The sequence below is a fragment of the Ochotona princeps genome, chromosome 8 (genome assembly GCF_030435755.1).
Source record: "Ochotona princeps isolate mOchPri1 chromosome 8, mOchPri1.hap1, whole genome shotgun sequence".
Lineage (NCBI taxonomy): Eukaryota > Metazoa > Chordata > Mammalia > Lagomorpha > Ochotonidae > Ochotona > Ochotona princeps.
The window spans coordinates 43,811,015-43,823,975 of record NC_080839.1 but is presented as its reverse complement, the minus strand read 5'-3'; the positions used below and the strand labels follow the sequence as shown (position 1 = coordinate 43,823,975).

The following is a 12,961-nucleotide window of genomic DNA, read 5'->3' as shown; positions in this document are numbered from 1 at the left end:
GCAAAGTGCTGGTTGTACATGGTATAGTTACTGTACTAAGGATCAACCAGCTTGGGATAGTAGTCTTGAGATTTCTATTCTGTAGAGAGCCTCCTGATGACCCTCACTGTGTCAGTCAGGTAAAATAACCCAAGTAAACCCATTCCAAGTCACTCAACACTTTGGATTGCTTTGGAAATTGATAGGAAACTAGTGAGGATAGTTGTCATATCATCAGATACTTTTTGGGCCACTTTTCCCACCCCGTAAGTCTGTAAGTTCTTACTCAAATCCACATAATTTGAAGCTTCACAATAAACTAATAGGGAGCTACTCCTTGAAGAAGTGCCTCAGGCTGCTTCACCTGGCCCTAGCCCCTACTTCAAAACAAAGAAGAGAAGTTGTTTTGACTTCTTAAATTTGATATGCAAACCAAAAAAAAAAAGAACCCAATTGTAGGGAATTATAGCAAAGTGACCTACTTTAGATCTTGAGACAGGTCAGTGTTATACAGACTCTGAGGCCAAGGCTCAAGCTGAAGTCCTCAAAGAATATTAGTCCAGCTTTACTGAGCTCTGTCATCACAGGGCAGCTTCTCTGCGTGCCATTGTTGCCAAAGGAATGAGCCAGGCAGAGGCTAAATGGATGTTAGTCCTTCATTGCTAATGGACAGACGGCTTCAAACATACTTGCTTGTCAGTCCAACATTATCTTCATATACAGGGATTGTTCACCTGGCATATCTGTGTTTTCCTTGAGGAACACATCCACATATTCCAGGAAAGACCTTTAATGCCAGCAAGAATCAGTGTCTACCTTCTGCATAGAGTTATTTGGGCTCTTCTTCTCTTAACTACCTTGTTCCTTGTGCTACCGCTACCAGAATTCCTTAAGGCAATGTGGATGTCTTGGGAGCCCCCATATTCCTCTGCTGTTTCTTTGACCTTCTTAATTGCAGGCCCGCTGTAAAAGGTGGTTGCTTCCTGCTTCAATCCCACTGCTCCTTTAGAAAGAATGGAAAGTTTGGGAGAGACAACCTTCTCAGAAATCTTTGCCTGCACTTTTCCATTTGCACAAAACTAGTTGATGTTTAAAGAGATAGGAAATAGCTCTGACCTTCGTTTTGAATGACGGGAGGTTGGTTTTCTCTTCAAATTTGATGATGTGGCATTCTTAGAACTGTACTCGTGAATTTTTTAAAGCTGCTAGGATGTTCACTATGGGCTCCCATTACTCACCATGAAGGTACCAACATTTGCTTTGAGCTGGAGTGTTTTCCAAGTAAGTTCTTGACCAGAAGTCATTTACTAACAGAATCATTTGTGTGGTTAGGCCTGATCTTCCAGCCAGCTCTGGAGCTGTGGGTGTGGGAACCCCCACCACATCCCCTGGGTTCCTCACAGCTCTCCAAGTGTAATCCAGCACTGCAGGCGTCCAGCGATGGCTGCTTTTTGCTAGTCTGTGCACGCAAATTGCCTTGACTGAATTCAGCTGGAATTGTTTTAAAAAGCACCAACTCAGATCAAAGCAGTGTTCATTTTGATTATTGATCCCTGTGATGCTAGACTGAGTCACTGGTTTGACTAAACTATCCATTTTCCCCCCCTTAGAGGTATGTTGCTCTCCTACAGAACCAGCTTGGCATCATTGGTTTCAGGGGAGTTTTGGAAGATCCGGAATTGTGCCTTTGTTTTGGCACCTGAAAACTTTGGCTAAAGCTACAGAGTGAAGGATTCATGGAATTTGAAGGGTCTCTTGTTCTTCCTTGAGGCTCAGCAAATGTTATCTCAGAAATACTCCATTTCCCTACCCTTTCATTTAAATTTCCTCCCAGATAAATAAGATATTATACTCACCTGAGAAATTAGGATCATATCTTCCCACATATATTGCATGAGAGAAGGTGTTCCATTTATCTCCTGTCAGTTGACCATGATTTCCTGGCACCATGTAGCTTCACATATTAAGGCTGTCATGCAATGAAAAATGTGTTACCTTCAAAATCGTGTTTTTCGCATACTCTTTAGAAGGCCATTTGGCACCAGGACAGAATATAACTCCAAGTTTTAATTTGGAATTCACTGAATGAATTCAAACTGGTAGAAATGGAAATTAAAATGGGGTGAAAAGACACCTTTTTTTTGTTTCTGAAACAACATTTAAGGTCAGAACTGTTTGAAAACAAAGCACTGCTAAGAAGTTCTAGGACTCAGAAAAACATAGTATTTTTGTACAGTATCTTATAAAATGTCCAGACTTCTCTCTACATTCTCTTTACAATGTAATGTCTCAGAGTGACTGGTTTCCCAATAAACTGATTTTGATGCCTCTTGTGCTGTGTTCTGTGTGCTTAATTTAAGCAGAAACTTGAGCAGGGGGATCCTTTTTTGGCAGACATTTCTGCTAGCTAATGGCTTGCAGAGGAGGAAAGAAGATCAGTGTGGGGAGGGAGGGATTACATCCCACGTGTCCAGAGGTCCCCAGTCGCCTGGGGCTCCAGATCCGTGTACTGCATAGTCTTGCTGCAGTGGGATGGAAAACGCCAGTGACATCACTTTGTGAGTCCGTGATGAAATTATACCTTTACCCTCCCCCCCCAACACCCTTTCTCTGGATTCTTCTTGCTTAGTTACATATGCCTTTTTCCTGCCCTCTTGCTAACATGTGCCCAATGACATACTTCTAACCTGCTAATATTTCTTGGAAGGTAAGCTCTCTTGCATTCTGATCATTGTCTATTTGATTTGAAAAGCCAGAGCACCCTGAGGCACCTCTACCTAGACAGAACAAGACAGTATATTGCAGCCCGCTAATACTTCTGTGATTGCTCATGTGTTTGACTTCTGCTTAAAGAACTTTATAATGGATAAACTTAAGCAGGAGGCACTCTAGACTGAAAAAAAAAATTCCAGGGCAACCCCAGCTGAAGGTGATTGACTTCATATGACTTTGATTCAAAACCCTGCCTTCAGTATTTGTATTTGGGGCACTCTTGTGCTCGTTGGGGAATACTTGTGATGTGAATCATCGAGTGAACTTGCACTTACCAATCAGCCACATTCTGCTGCTTAGTGAAGGGTCTGCCATTCTACATGTGCAGCCATGTGCCAGAGACAGACTTGAGGGCCCCTCTTCCCCAAGACAGTATTTCTGCATAATCCCAGACTGCCCTGGTCTAAGTGGAGATGAGTGACTGGGTCTGGTCATCCCATTCCAAGCCAGTGCCAGGTAGAGCAGCTGCGCGTGCCTGGCCCCGCAAGGAGGCATTGCCCCGTTCTGCCCCATGTCCGTGTGCCTCCTGTCTTCATTGCCTCTCCTGCACATTGTGCCTTTCATGTTTCCAACTGTGAGCCAGTGATTGGTTGTGTTCCAGTCTGTGTAATTGTCCTGCCTGAGTTTTTATTTTTCTGTTTTTCCTTTTCCATTTTCAACATCTATTGTTTGGTCCCACAATTTTTTATTTATTTATTTATTTATTTTTGCCACGGGTTGACCATTTAATGTTCAAAAAAAAAAAAAAAGAGTTCAAACTGAGCAACCCATTGATTCTGCTTTTTCTACTCTTCTAGGTCTCCAGAGAGAGCCCAACCCCTGTCCTGTAATAACTGTAGAGCACTTTAAAGAGTCATCAGGTGTAAAAGGCCTTCCCTTATATCCAGACCCCTCCAGAATGCCTGGCCCAAAGACTCAGAACAACTTAGAATCTGACTTCTTGGCCAGAGATGGCCCTTCCAGCAACAGCTCGTTCCACAGCAGTGAGGAGGAAGGCACCGACCTGGAGGGGGACATGCTGGACTGCAGTGGGTCTCGGCCCCTCCTGCTGGAGTCTGAAGAAGAGGATGAGAGCTGCAGGCCTCCCCAAGGGAAACTGGGTGGAGCCATTCCCTTCTCCGCCCCTGAAGTCCCTACTGAGCCAGCCCAGGTGCAAGGAGAAAGAAAGAACCAGTTCCAAGCACTCCCACAGCCGGCCAGTGATGGTCTTGGAGAGCCGGATGTCTTTGCCACAGCCCCCTTCAGGAGCTCGAGGGTCCCACCCGAAGACATGGACATTTTCTCCAAAGCCCCATTTGTCTCCAAGGGCAGTGTGGCTGCCTGTCAGTCGGAGGAGACGGACGTGTTCTTAAGAGCCCCTTTCACAAAGAAGAAAAGCATGGAGGAGTTAACAGTTGTCCCGAGCAACTCCCAGGAGCTGTCCACCCAGCCCAGTCTCCTTGGCCAGGCAGGTGATGCCCCGCTGCTCGCAGGCCTCGACAGAGCAGGCTACTCCTCTGTCCGAGCTCAGTATCCCGTGGCTGGTTTTGTGCCAGGAGCTCCCCTCCCCTCCCATCCTGTACAAGCAGCAGACCAGCTTGACAGCATCATTCCCAGGGTCCCCTCCCTGGAATCTGGGGGCCACCCTAGTGATCGGAGCAAAGGACTCCAGCCCCAGATAGAAGCTGTCCCGGGTCCTGTGGCTGGCAAACCATTCCGCCCCCAATCTTTATCCAAATACTCCCGTCACTACAGCCCCGAAGATGAGCCCAACCCAGAAGCCCAGCCCATTGCTGCCTGTAAAGTTGTTTCACAGACCAATAAGCAGACAATAGCTGGCTCTGTTTCCATTGCCTCCCTTTCCTCCAGGACTACAGAGCTGCCGGCTGCTGACCCTTTTGCTCTAGCCCCCTTTCCTTCGAAAGCAGGCAAGCCCAAACCTTAGGGGCAGTACCTGAGCCTTAGGCCTCTGCCTCTACCCCTCCGCCACACCACTCCCACCTGAGCCTTCCCAAGAAGGAAGATTCTCCATTGCAGCCTTTTGGTCTCCTGCGTCAGAGCAGAACTGGTCAGCCAGCTCAGTTGCGTGATGATTTCTTGAAGCCCCTTTAAGTTATGCACATTTCTGTGGTTTGCTTTGATTTCTGGACTCTCCGGCACTTCCATCTCCTTCATTAGAGGCGTTTCACCCCACCCCAAAACCCTGCTTCTTTTTTTCCCCCCCAGAAGCTGTTTAAATCCAGAAAATACTGCAGCCCTGTCCCAAGGGGACATACCGCTCATTTTTAGTTCCTGCAGTTCCTGTTCTGAGTCATATCCATTGGAGAAGTGAGAGCCTCTCTCAGACCTGATTTAATACTCTGGATCAAAGGGGGAATTTCTGGAAAGAAGAGCAAGATAAAAATCCTGCCTCTCAAGAGGAAGTTAATCCTAGAGCTACTGATCATTCCTGTAGAAGCAGCAACTCGTGCTGAGTCTGTGCGAAGGCCAGGCTGGCCCTTGTGCGTGAGTGTCCGCAGGCGAGGCTTGTGCATCAGGCCCTCTCCCTGGGACATGCACACAGCTGGGGTGGTCTGGCATGCTGTTCTGTTGGGAGGGCCTTCCCCACAGCGGGTGACTGCACAGATGGGTGAGGGTGCACCCATGTGCACAAGAAGCTTTTGTCCCTCCGGTCAATCCTTTCCCACCATGCTACCTCCACAGAGTACTCCTTTCCTGGCATTTGTCTGCCGGCCTAACTCTGACTTGACCCCGTTTTTATGTAGATTTCACTTCTCTTCCCTGGAAGGTACACAGAAACCGTCTTGGCACTAAGGCTTCCCAGAGACCATTTCCTACAAAATCTGCTCTTTGCTATTAACAAGACTCCATTTGCCCAGTTTTGAAACATTCATGACCCCATCTCCTCTAACAGCAATAGCAGAGAGCCCCTGATTACCGTTTCAGTCACTGGGGTGTCTGGACTGAGTGCCAGCAGTGTGTAATTCATTATCATGAGATGCGGCTACAAAGTAGGTTTGCTAGGGTCTTTTTTTTTTTCTTTCTTTCCAAATCCTTGCCATCATTTTTTACTGGCTCTTGAGGAAATGCAAATCTCAAAAGACATATAAATAAGTATATTTGAATCAATTAGCTGTGGAAAACCTTTAAGTTCTCTATCAAAAAAAATTTTTTTTAATTCTCTACCCCCTTTAGATGTTGAAGTAGGGCAGCCAAGTGACTGACTTGTGCTTCTGAAAGTGTCTCATTCCTAGCTTTCTTTCATGCCTTTTTATTTTCAGTGCCTTAACATAAAATCCACATCTTAATGGGAGGATTTCTGCTGAGAAAGTTCAGCTTAATACAAGCAGTGGCTGCCATCAGGTTTCCACTTGAAAGCTTCCTGTGACTTCTAGTAAATACCAATGATTCTCCATTAGCTATAGGAGTTCAGAGAGTTGTTTACCAAACCAGGTTAATAATTAAAAATTGCTGAAAAGCCATCCAAGAATCACACCTAAATACCCAGTGCTATTGCAGTTGACTTGAGTGTGCTGCCCACTGAAGTGAAGGGATCTTGGCAGTGACACAGGAGTAACTGTTTTGCAACCCTTTTTCTTTTGTATTAGTCCCTGCCTGTTTCAGGTGTCCAACTTCAAAGACAGTTAAACAGTCTTCCAGGTCTCAACTGTGCCAGAAACCTATGTCTTTCACTTCAGTGGATGTTAAAATTCATTGTAGATTTTAATTTCTCCTAATTTCTAATTTTCCTATGTAACTGTGGATACAAAACTATATTTTGAATGAATGTTTTTGGATGAGGCACATGGAACTCATATGCTCCCTGGCCGTCCTCTTGGTCATTGTCAAGAGGATAGAAATAGGGCCTGGTGTGGTAGCCTAGTGGCTAAAGTTCTCGCCTTGCACACACCAGGATCCCATATGGATACCAGTTATAATCCCAGCAACCCCGCTTCCCATCCTGCTTGTGGCCTGGGAAAGCAGTGGAGGACCGCCCAAAGCCTTGAGACCCTGCACCTGCATAGGAGACCTGAAAGAGACTGTGGGCTCCTGGCTTTGGATCTGTGCAGCTCCAGCTGTTGTAGCCACTTGGGAAGTGAACCAGCAAAGAGATCTTTCTGTTTCTCCTTCTCTCTGTAAATCTGACCTTCCAATAAAAATAAATATATCTTTAAAAAAAAGGGTAGAGATATTCACGGAGAGTTCTCATCACAAATCTCTTAAAGGTGGAAAGTCGTTCTAATTCAAAGATTGACAACGACCTCTGTAACAGCCCTAAAAAAATGCTTTTCCTTTGTGTATTTGATTACTTTCCCTGAATTAAGTGGCCATTCCTAATTCTCAGATTAGAAATCAGAGTAAAGTTATGATGTTATTATGCTGTTGAATCAAATGTCGAGCATTGAGCTTATAGCCCTTTTTAAAATTGTCCCTGGAGATCTAGGAGGGCTGAAGAGTCTGCATACTATCCTGAGTAGAGAAAGGAATGTAAATACATGCAAATTACTCTTGCCTCTTACTCTGTGATGCATGACTGACGGAGCGCATGCGTTAGAGCTGATGCACAGTAATATCGCAGGTTGGTGCTGCCACAGGATTCCTCTCCCTGCTAAACACTGTCGGATCATCTAGGGTGAAAGCGTAAGTTAAATGTGAAATGTTCTTGCCACAGGTCTTCCTGAATCTTGAAATCTGCAAAATTTAATTTCAAAGGAAATAAGGAATGTTCCAGGTGCTGCAGATTAGTAGCAAATGCATGTTTTCAACCAGTCTACTGCAGCAAGTTAACATTAAGCAGGAAAAGAAAATATATAATCCACAAAGCACCATGCTTTCTTACTGTCTTTTGTATTTGCTTTACTCATGTGATGAGAAATCCAGGAACAGTGTTCCTTTCATTTCAGTGGAAAGTAACAAGCTCAGGTACACTTAGACACAAAGCCTGGAGCTACATCACACACTGATGCATGTTAACAGGCACTAGTGGGTTAGGGAAGGTTGTGTGTGTGTGTGTGTGTGTGTGAAGGAAAGTATTTCACCGGTTTCTTGGTCTTACATTCTTCAAACTTTTAGATTTAGAAAATGAAATGAAGGTGGATTCTGTAGTGCAGCTGGTTAAAATGTTAAAAAAAAAAAGAAGAAGAAAAGAAAAAATGAACAAGATTTGATACTGGTCAGGGCCTTGGGAATCTACGTCATAAACCAGACTTGATTTGGGGCCCACTTATTGTTGAAAATCCTGTATGTGTAAACGGTGTTTATTGGCTCATGTTTTGTCCAATAGTTCTTTCAAAACTTCCAAGCAAGATATCGATGTCTCGTTGGGCCATTATTTATTTGCTGAGTTTTAGATTTAATGTGTGTATTTGTCCAGCTAATAGATATTTCACTGATGTGATTTTAAAAAAAAAGTCACAGATTTAAATGTAATCACCAGAGTGATCATAGAAACTCTGTTTTCTTTCATAAAGAAAACTAATCAAAATATATGTATTGGATCAAATGATGTGGATGCCATATTTTAAATAAGGAATTTTATCATAGGAAACTAGAGAAGGGTGAGATCTAATACACACTCTAGCAAGAAGGATGCAACTTAAAGCAGAGTCACATGCCTCCCTTCAGTAAAGAAAGATGCTCTTCTCCATCTGTGGAAGTGAAATTGTGGAACACATGCCAGTTATATCTGAAATGGCTGCCAGTCACACAGGTGTAATTTTATCTGAGACATTTGAAGCCTAAAGTTGTTTGAATAAAAGCAAATGTAGGAGAGTCTCAGAAAGGACTGTAGTTTTGAAGGCAGGAACACCTGATGTCTACAACTGCCCCTGAATGCTCAACCTCCAAGGAGTGGAAGGTTTTAAAATGGAATCAAGTAATTTAAATTCTTAGCTTTCATTTGCTTTTGTCAGCCAATACTGGTAGGTGGTTGGTTTGTTTTTAAACCACCAGCATACTTGAACACATGTTACTGAAAACTTGACTAAAGTTCAAGATGCTTGAAAAGTAGTGGTATTGAGTTGGTCATTGTTTTTGCTACATGTCTGGAAGCCTTCCCGACTCACCTCCCTTGTTCCCATCCACTTCATTTCCTCTTTTGACATTCCTCTGTTTTGACCGTACAGTGGAACGATCATGTTAATTTTCGTTTGCCTCCCTGACTGCTGTAAACAATTTCTCAGTAAGTTTCAACCCAGCCTGTGACAATCTCACCAAATAAAAATTTGGTGGAGGTGGCTCACCTTCCCTGTTTCTTACAGACTAGAAGAAAGGAGGATGGAAGGTAGACAAACCCCCAGCCTTACTGTGTGTAGGTACACCCCAGCGCAGCTCTCCACTTTGATCCTGTACAATCCCTGCATGCTTTAGATGAGGTACAGCCCAGGAATCTCTACGTGGGACACAGCTTTGAGTTGAGAGTGACAAGTTCTTGAAATAAGTCACTGTTGACTTGTACTGCGATGGAGCAATAAGCACATGCTAAAGGGTCTGTTTGATTTCCTTTGGGAACAAATTGTTGAAATGATTTTTCCCAAAGTCAGTTGAAGTTAGGTGGCTAGACTTGTGGATGGGAGAGAATGCAGCTTTTTCCTCAAAAATGGCAAATCAATTGTGTTCTCTTTAGTCAACCAAAGATTCCTGTTGAGGAGTGTGAATGGAGAATGTGTGTAGCACATGCATCCTCATGCTTTCTTCCATGGTGTTAACTCAAGCCCTCCTAATTAAGACATCCAAAGAATATTGAGAAGTGACAGTAGGTATTTGGCATGAGCAAATTCTGTTTCCTTTGCCAAGAACGGTCAGAACTGGAGTTATTCTCGATAAAGGTAGGGAAATATACCGTTGCTTTGGCTTCTTTCTGGTGACCAACAATTTACCCACAGGATGAAAGCAGGAGGGCATGTCCCACGGGCTCCTAAGTGTTGGCCATGAGGCCACAAGGTCTGCAAGCTTTTACTTTCAAAAGGGACATGTTTAACGACATTTGCTATGGGATAGAAACCAAGGGCCAGGCCCATTCCATGTAGGAAAAAGTGAACTCCGTCTGCTGGCCATTACTGGAGTTGACTGAATAAGGAGGTCGCGAGACCTCAGAAAACAATAGTATGTGAACAGTCTCCAGGGCTGTAAACAAGGGAAAGGAAGGGGAAACCATAAAGTCAATCTTAACAATTCTTGCAATACCTCTTCTTTGCAGACTATTGGATTTATGTTATTGCACTCGTGGTGTGATCTATCTTATGTATCTGATAGTTTTTATGGATTGTTTTGAGTTGTAAACTCCTGTACACTTTATTAAAATGGACCTAATTAATTTATTTACGCCGTGTTTTATTTCTTAAATCCGGCCTTCCTAGGATGGAAGGAGTCCCTGTGTCACTATGCTCGAAGAGAGTCCAGCATCAACATGAAGAAGGGAATCGTAGAGGGAAAAAATGAGCCCAAGTTTTTAAGAATCCATAGGGTGAAAGAATCTGCCAGTCCATTTGCTCCCCAAACCTGAGAAGATAGGCAGAGTCATTTGACCCAACTATAAGAACTCAACCTTGTGATTGAAGGTGTTCAGAGAAGATCCAGGAATTCTAAGAACTCAGGCAAAATATGCATGAGTAAAACTAAAGTCACCTACTTTTTCTAAAACTTTATTTAAAATCTGTAGCCCAGACCAACACTGTAATGTAGCAGGCAAAGCTGCCACCTGCAACAGCATTGTCCCATGTGAGTACCACTTGAGTCAGTCCCAGCTGCTCCACTTGTAATCCAGCTCCCTGCTAATCTTCCTGGAAAAGCGGTGGAGGTGGCTTAAGTGCTTGGGCCCCGGCACCCACGGGGAAAACCCATATAGAGTTCCAAGCTCCTGGCTTCAGACTGACCCAGCTGTAATCATTTCAGGAGTGAACCAGTAGGTGGAAGTTTGGTCTCTCTTCTCTGTAACTCTGCCTAATAAAAATAAATAAATCTGTAAACAAAGAGGGATCTGAAAAATGGTAACAGAGGCCTGGGGCTGAGACAATCGTGACAGGGAAATCCAGGAGTAAACAGTGGAGTTCAGTTAGTGTTGGCTTCTTAGCAGGGACAGACAATGGGACAGTACCCTTGCAAATGGGAGGATACCAGCAGGGGAACAGCAGCAGTTGGGTTATGGTGAAGTGCGCCGGTGGAGAGGCTGAGCCTGGGTAAGGACAAAGCCTCTTCTGCTATAGGAGGGAGGAAGAACTCCTCTACTTTGTTAGGGTTGGTGTGGCAGGTGAGGGAGACTGTGAATTAGACTGACAAAGATTAGTAAAAGACGCATGCATGTGCAAACATGAAAGCTCACAGAAAAAAAAATGGAGCCTGGCGAAATGGGCAGGATTTGTATTTGTTGCGACCAGCATCATGGCACAGCGAGTTAAAGCACCTTCTGGAACACCAGTCGGCTGCTCCATTTCTGATGCAGCTCCCTGCAGATGTGCCTGGAAAAGCAGCAAAGATGGCCCCAGTGTCTGGGCCCCTACATCCATCTGGGAGACCTGTTTTGTGACTTCAGACTGGCCTAGTACCAGCTACTGGGACCAGCAGATAGAATCAATCTCTCCCTCTCCTCCGTATCTCCCTATCTTTCAAATAAAATAAGTCTTAAAAAATTACTTGGGTAAAAATAAGTCTTAAAAAATTACTTGGGTATGTCTCAATAAAGGAGGGAGCAGGACAATGTGGTGACATGACTTTTAAGAAAGATCAACAGGCCCTTAGAGGGGATATATGATCATCTTTGTGAAAATATTTGTTTAGGTCGTTTCTTCTTTCAATTTTTATTTTCATTATATGTGAAAAGCAGAGATAAAGATATCTTCCATATGCTAGTTCATCCCCAAATGCCTACAGCAGCTGGGGCTGGCCAAGCTCAAGCCAGGAGCTTGGAATTCTGCTGGGTCTCCCACATGGGTGGCAGGGAGGCCGGCTAGAGCAGGACTTATTAGGCTCTGCCCTTCGCATCCTGACAAGCATCCAGCTCCCAACCAGTGTGGAGGCAGGATCTGGGAAGCTGGACCATAATGCCGAAGAACCCCCTGCTGCCCTGCTGGGGAAGTCCCAACTGCTGCATGCCCAGCAGAGCTCATTGTGACCCATCTGCAACTGTCCTGGGACGGTGGAAGTATGCAGCACCTAGCAGTACCTATGTAGAACACTGGCCTGGGTATACACTGACATGGGCTAAAAGGGGGACTCACCAGAACTGCAGGCTCGGTGCAGATCAAAGTGCCTGTGCCGAAGAGAAACTAGCAGGCCTCTCAACCCCACGAAAGCACCTGTTCGGTTCCCCCACTAAACCCTGAGTTGGTACTCTGCAAGTGAACCAAAGAACCTGAGGTTGATAGCAACAGATTCAACTATTTGCACCATTGTCTGCTGCTTCTTGGGTGTGCATTAGCAGGAAGTCATTGGGCCTGGAGCCCAGGCACTCCGATACAGGAAGCAGGCAGCCCAAGCAGAGACAAAACCACTGGACTAAACACCAACTCCTGGTTCTTGTCCTGATGCTGACTTCTGCCTTGTGATCACAGGCCGCCCTTCCTAGCTATGAAAGACAGTTGCCATCCCTCCCTCTCTTACCCCGCTCTTATCCCGCTCTTATCCTACTCTTACCCCGCTCTTATCCCTCTCTTCTCTCTCTCTCCCCTTCCCCCTTTTCTCCTCCTGATTTTCACCACCTCTACCCGTTCCTGCCCCGTTGGAATAAACCTCCTAAGATACGAAAAAAAAAAAAAAAAAAAGAAAGAAAGACAGTTGGATTCTTTGGGGGACTAGGAGAGTTCAGGGAGGGTGGGGAGGAAGTCTTCCTGGAGCAATGTTCTGGATTCCTGCACCACACAGAAGTAAGTGTCTACATTTGAGCAGGTGTGGGTAGCTCCCTCCCCAAGGCCATGACACCACCGCTACACCACAGCCCCTAATCTGTTTCTCTGTCCTCTCTGCCTCGAAACTTGCCTCAATTTTCATAAGGCCTTCTCTCAAATCTACAGTCTAAATTCTATTGCAAATAGTGTATGCTTTGTTCCCCAGAATCTTTTATTATAAAAATGTTCTGGGCTTTTAAAGACATTAGGCCTAAAAATTTGAATAAAATTGAATTTAAGCTTACTTTGGTGCAGCCATTTTTGAAATCATTTTTGTTCTTGCTGACTTCAGCCGTTTTCTGTCCGGGAAACCAACCTTTGCTGTACTCAGCCCACTGGAACACTCATCC

At 44.7% G+C, this 12,961-nt stretch overlaps 1 protein-coding gene across 8 annotated transcripts in view; it reads left to right on the top strand.

Moving 5' to 3' along the window:
- Positions 1-4,858, top strand: part of AAK1 (AP2 associated kinase 1) — a 170,747-nt gene extending 165,889 nt beyond the window's left edge. For all 8 annotated transcript variants that reach the window (XM_058667913.1, XM_058667914.1, XM_058667915.1 and 5 more), the window contains one exon: positions 3,549-4,858. In XM_058667913.1, the coding sequence (XP_058523896.1) occupies positions 3,549-4,675 (1,127 nt within the window). In that variant the 3' untranslated portion in view covers positions 4,676-4,858. The remainder of the gene's footprint in view (positions 1-3,548) is intronic.
- Positions 4,859-12,961: the final 8,103 nt, after the last annotated feature.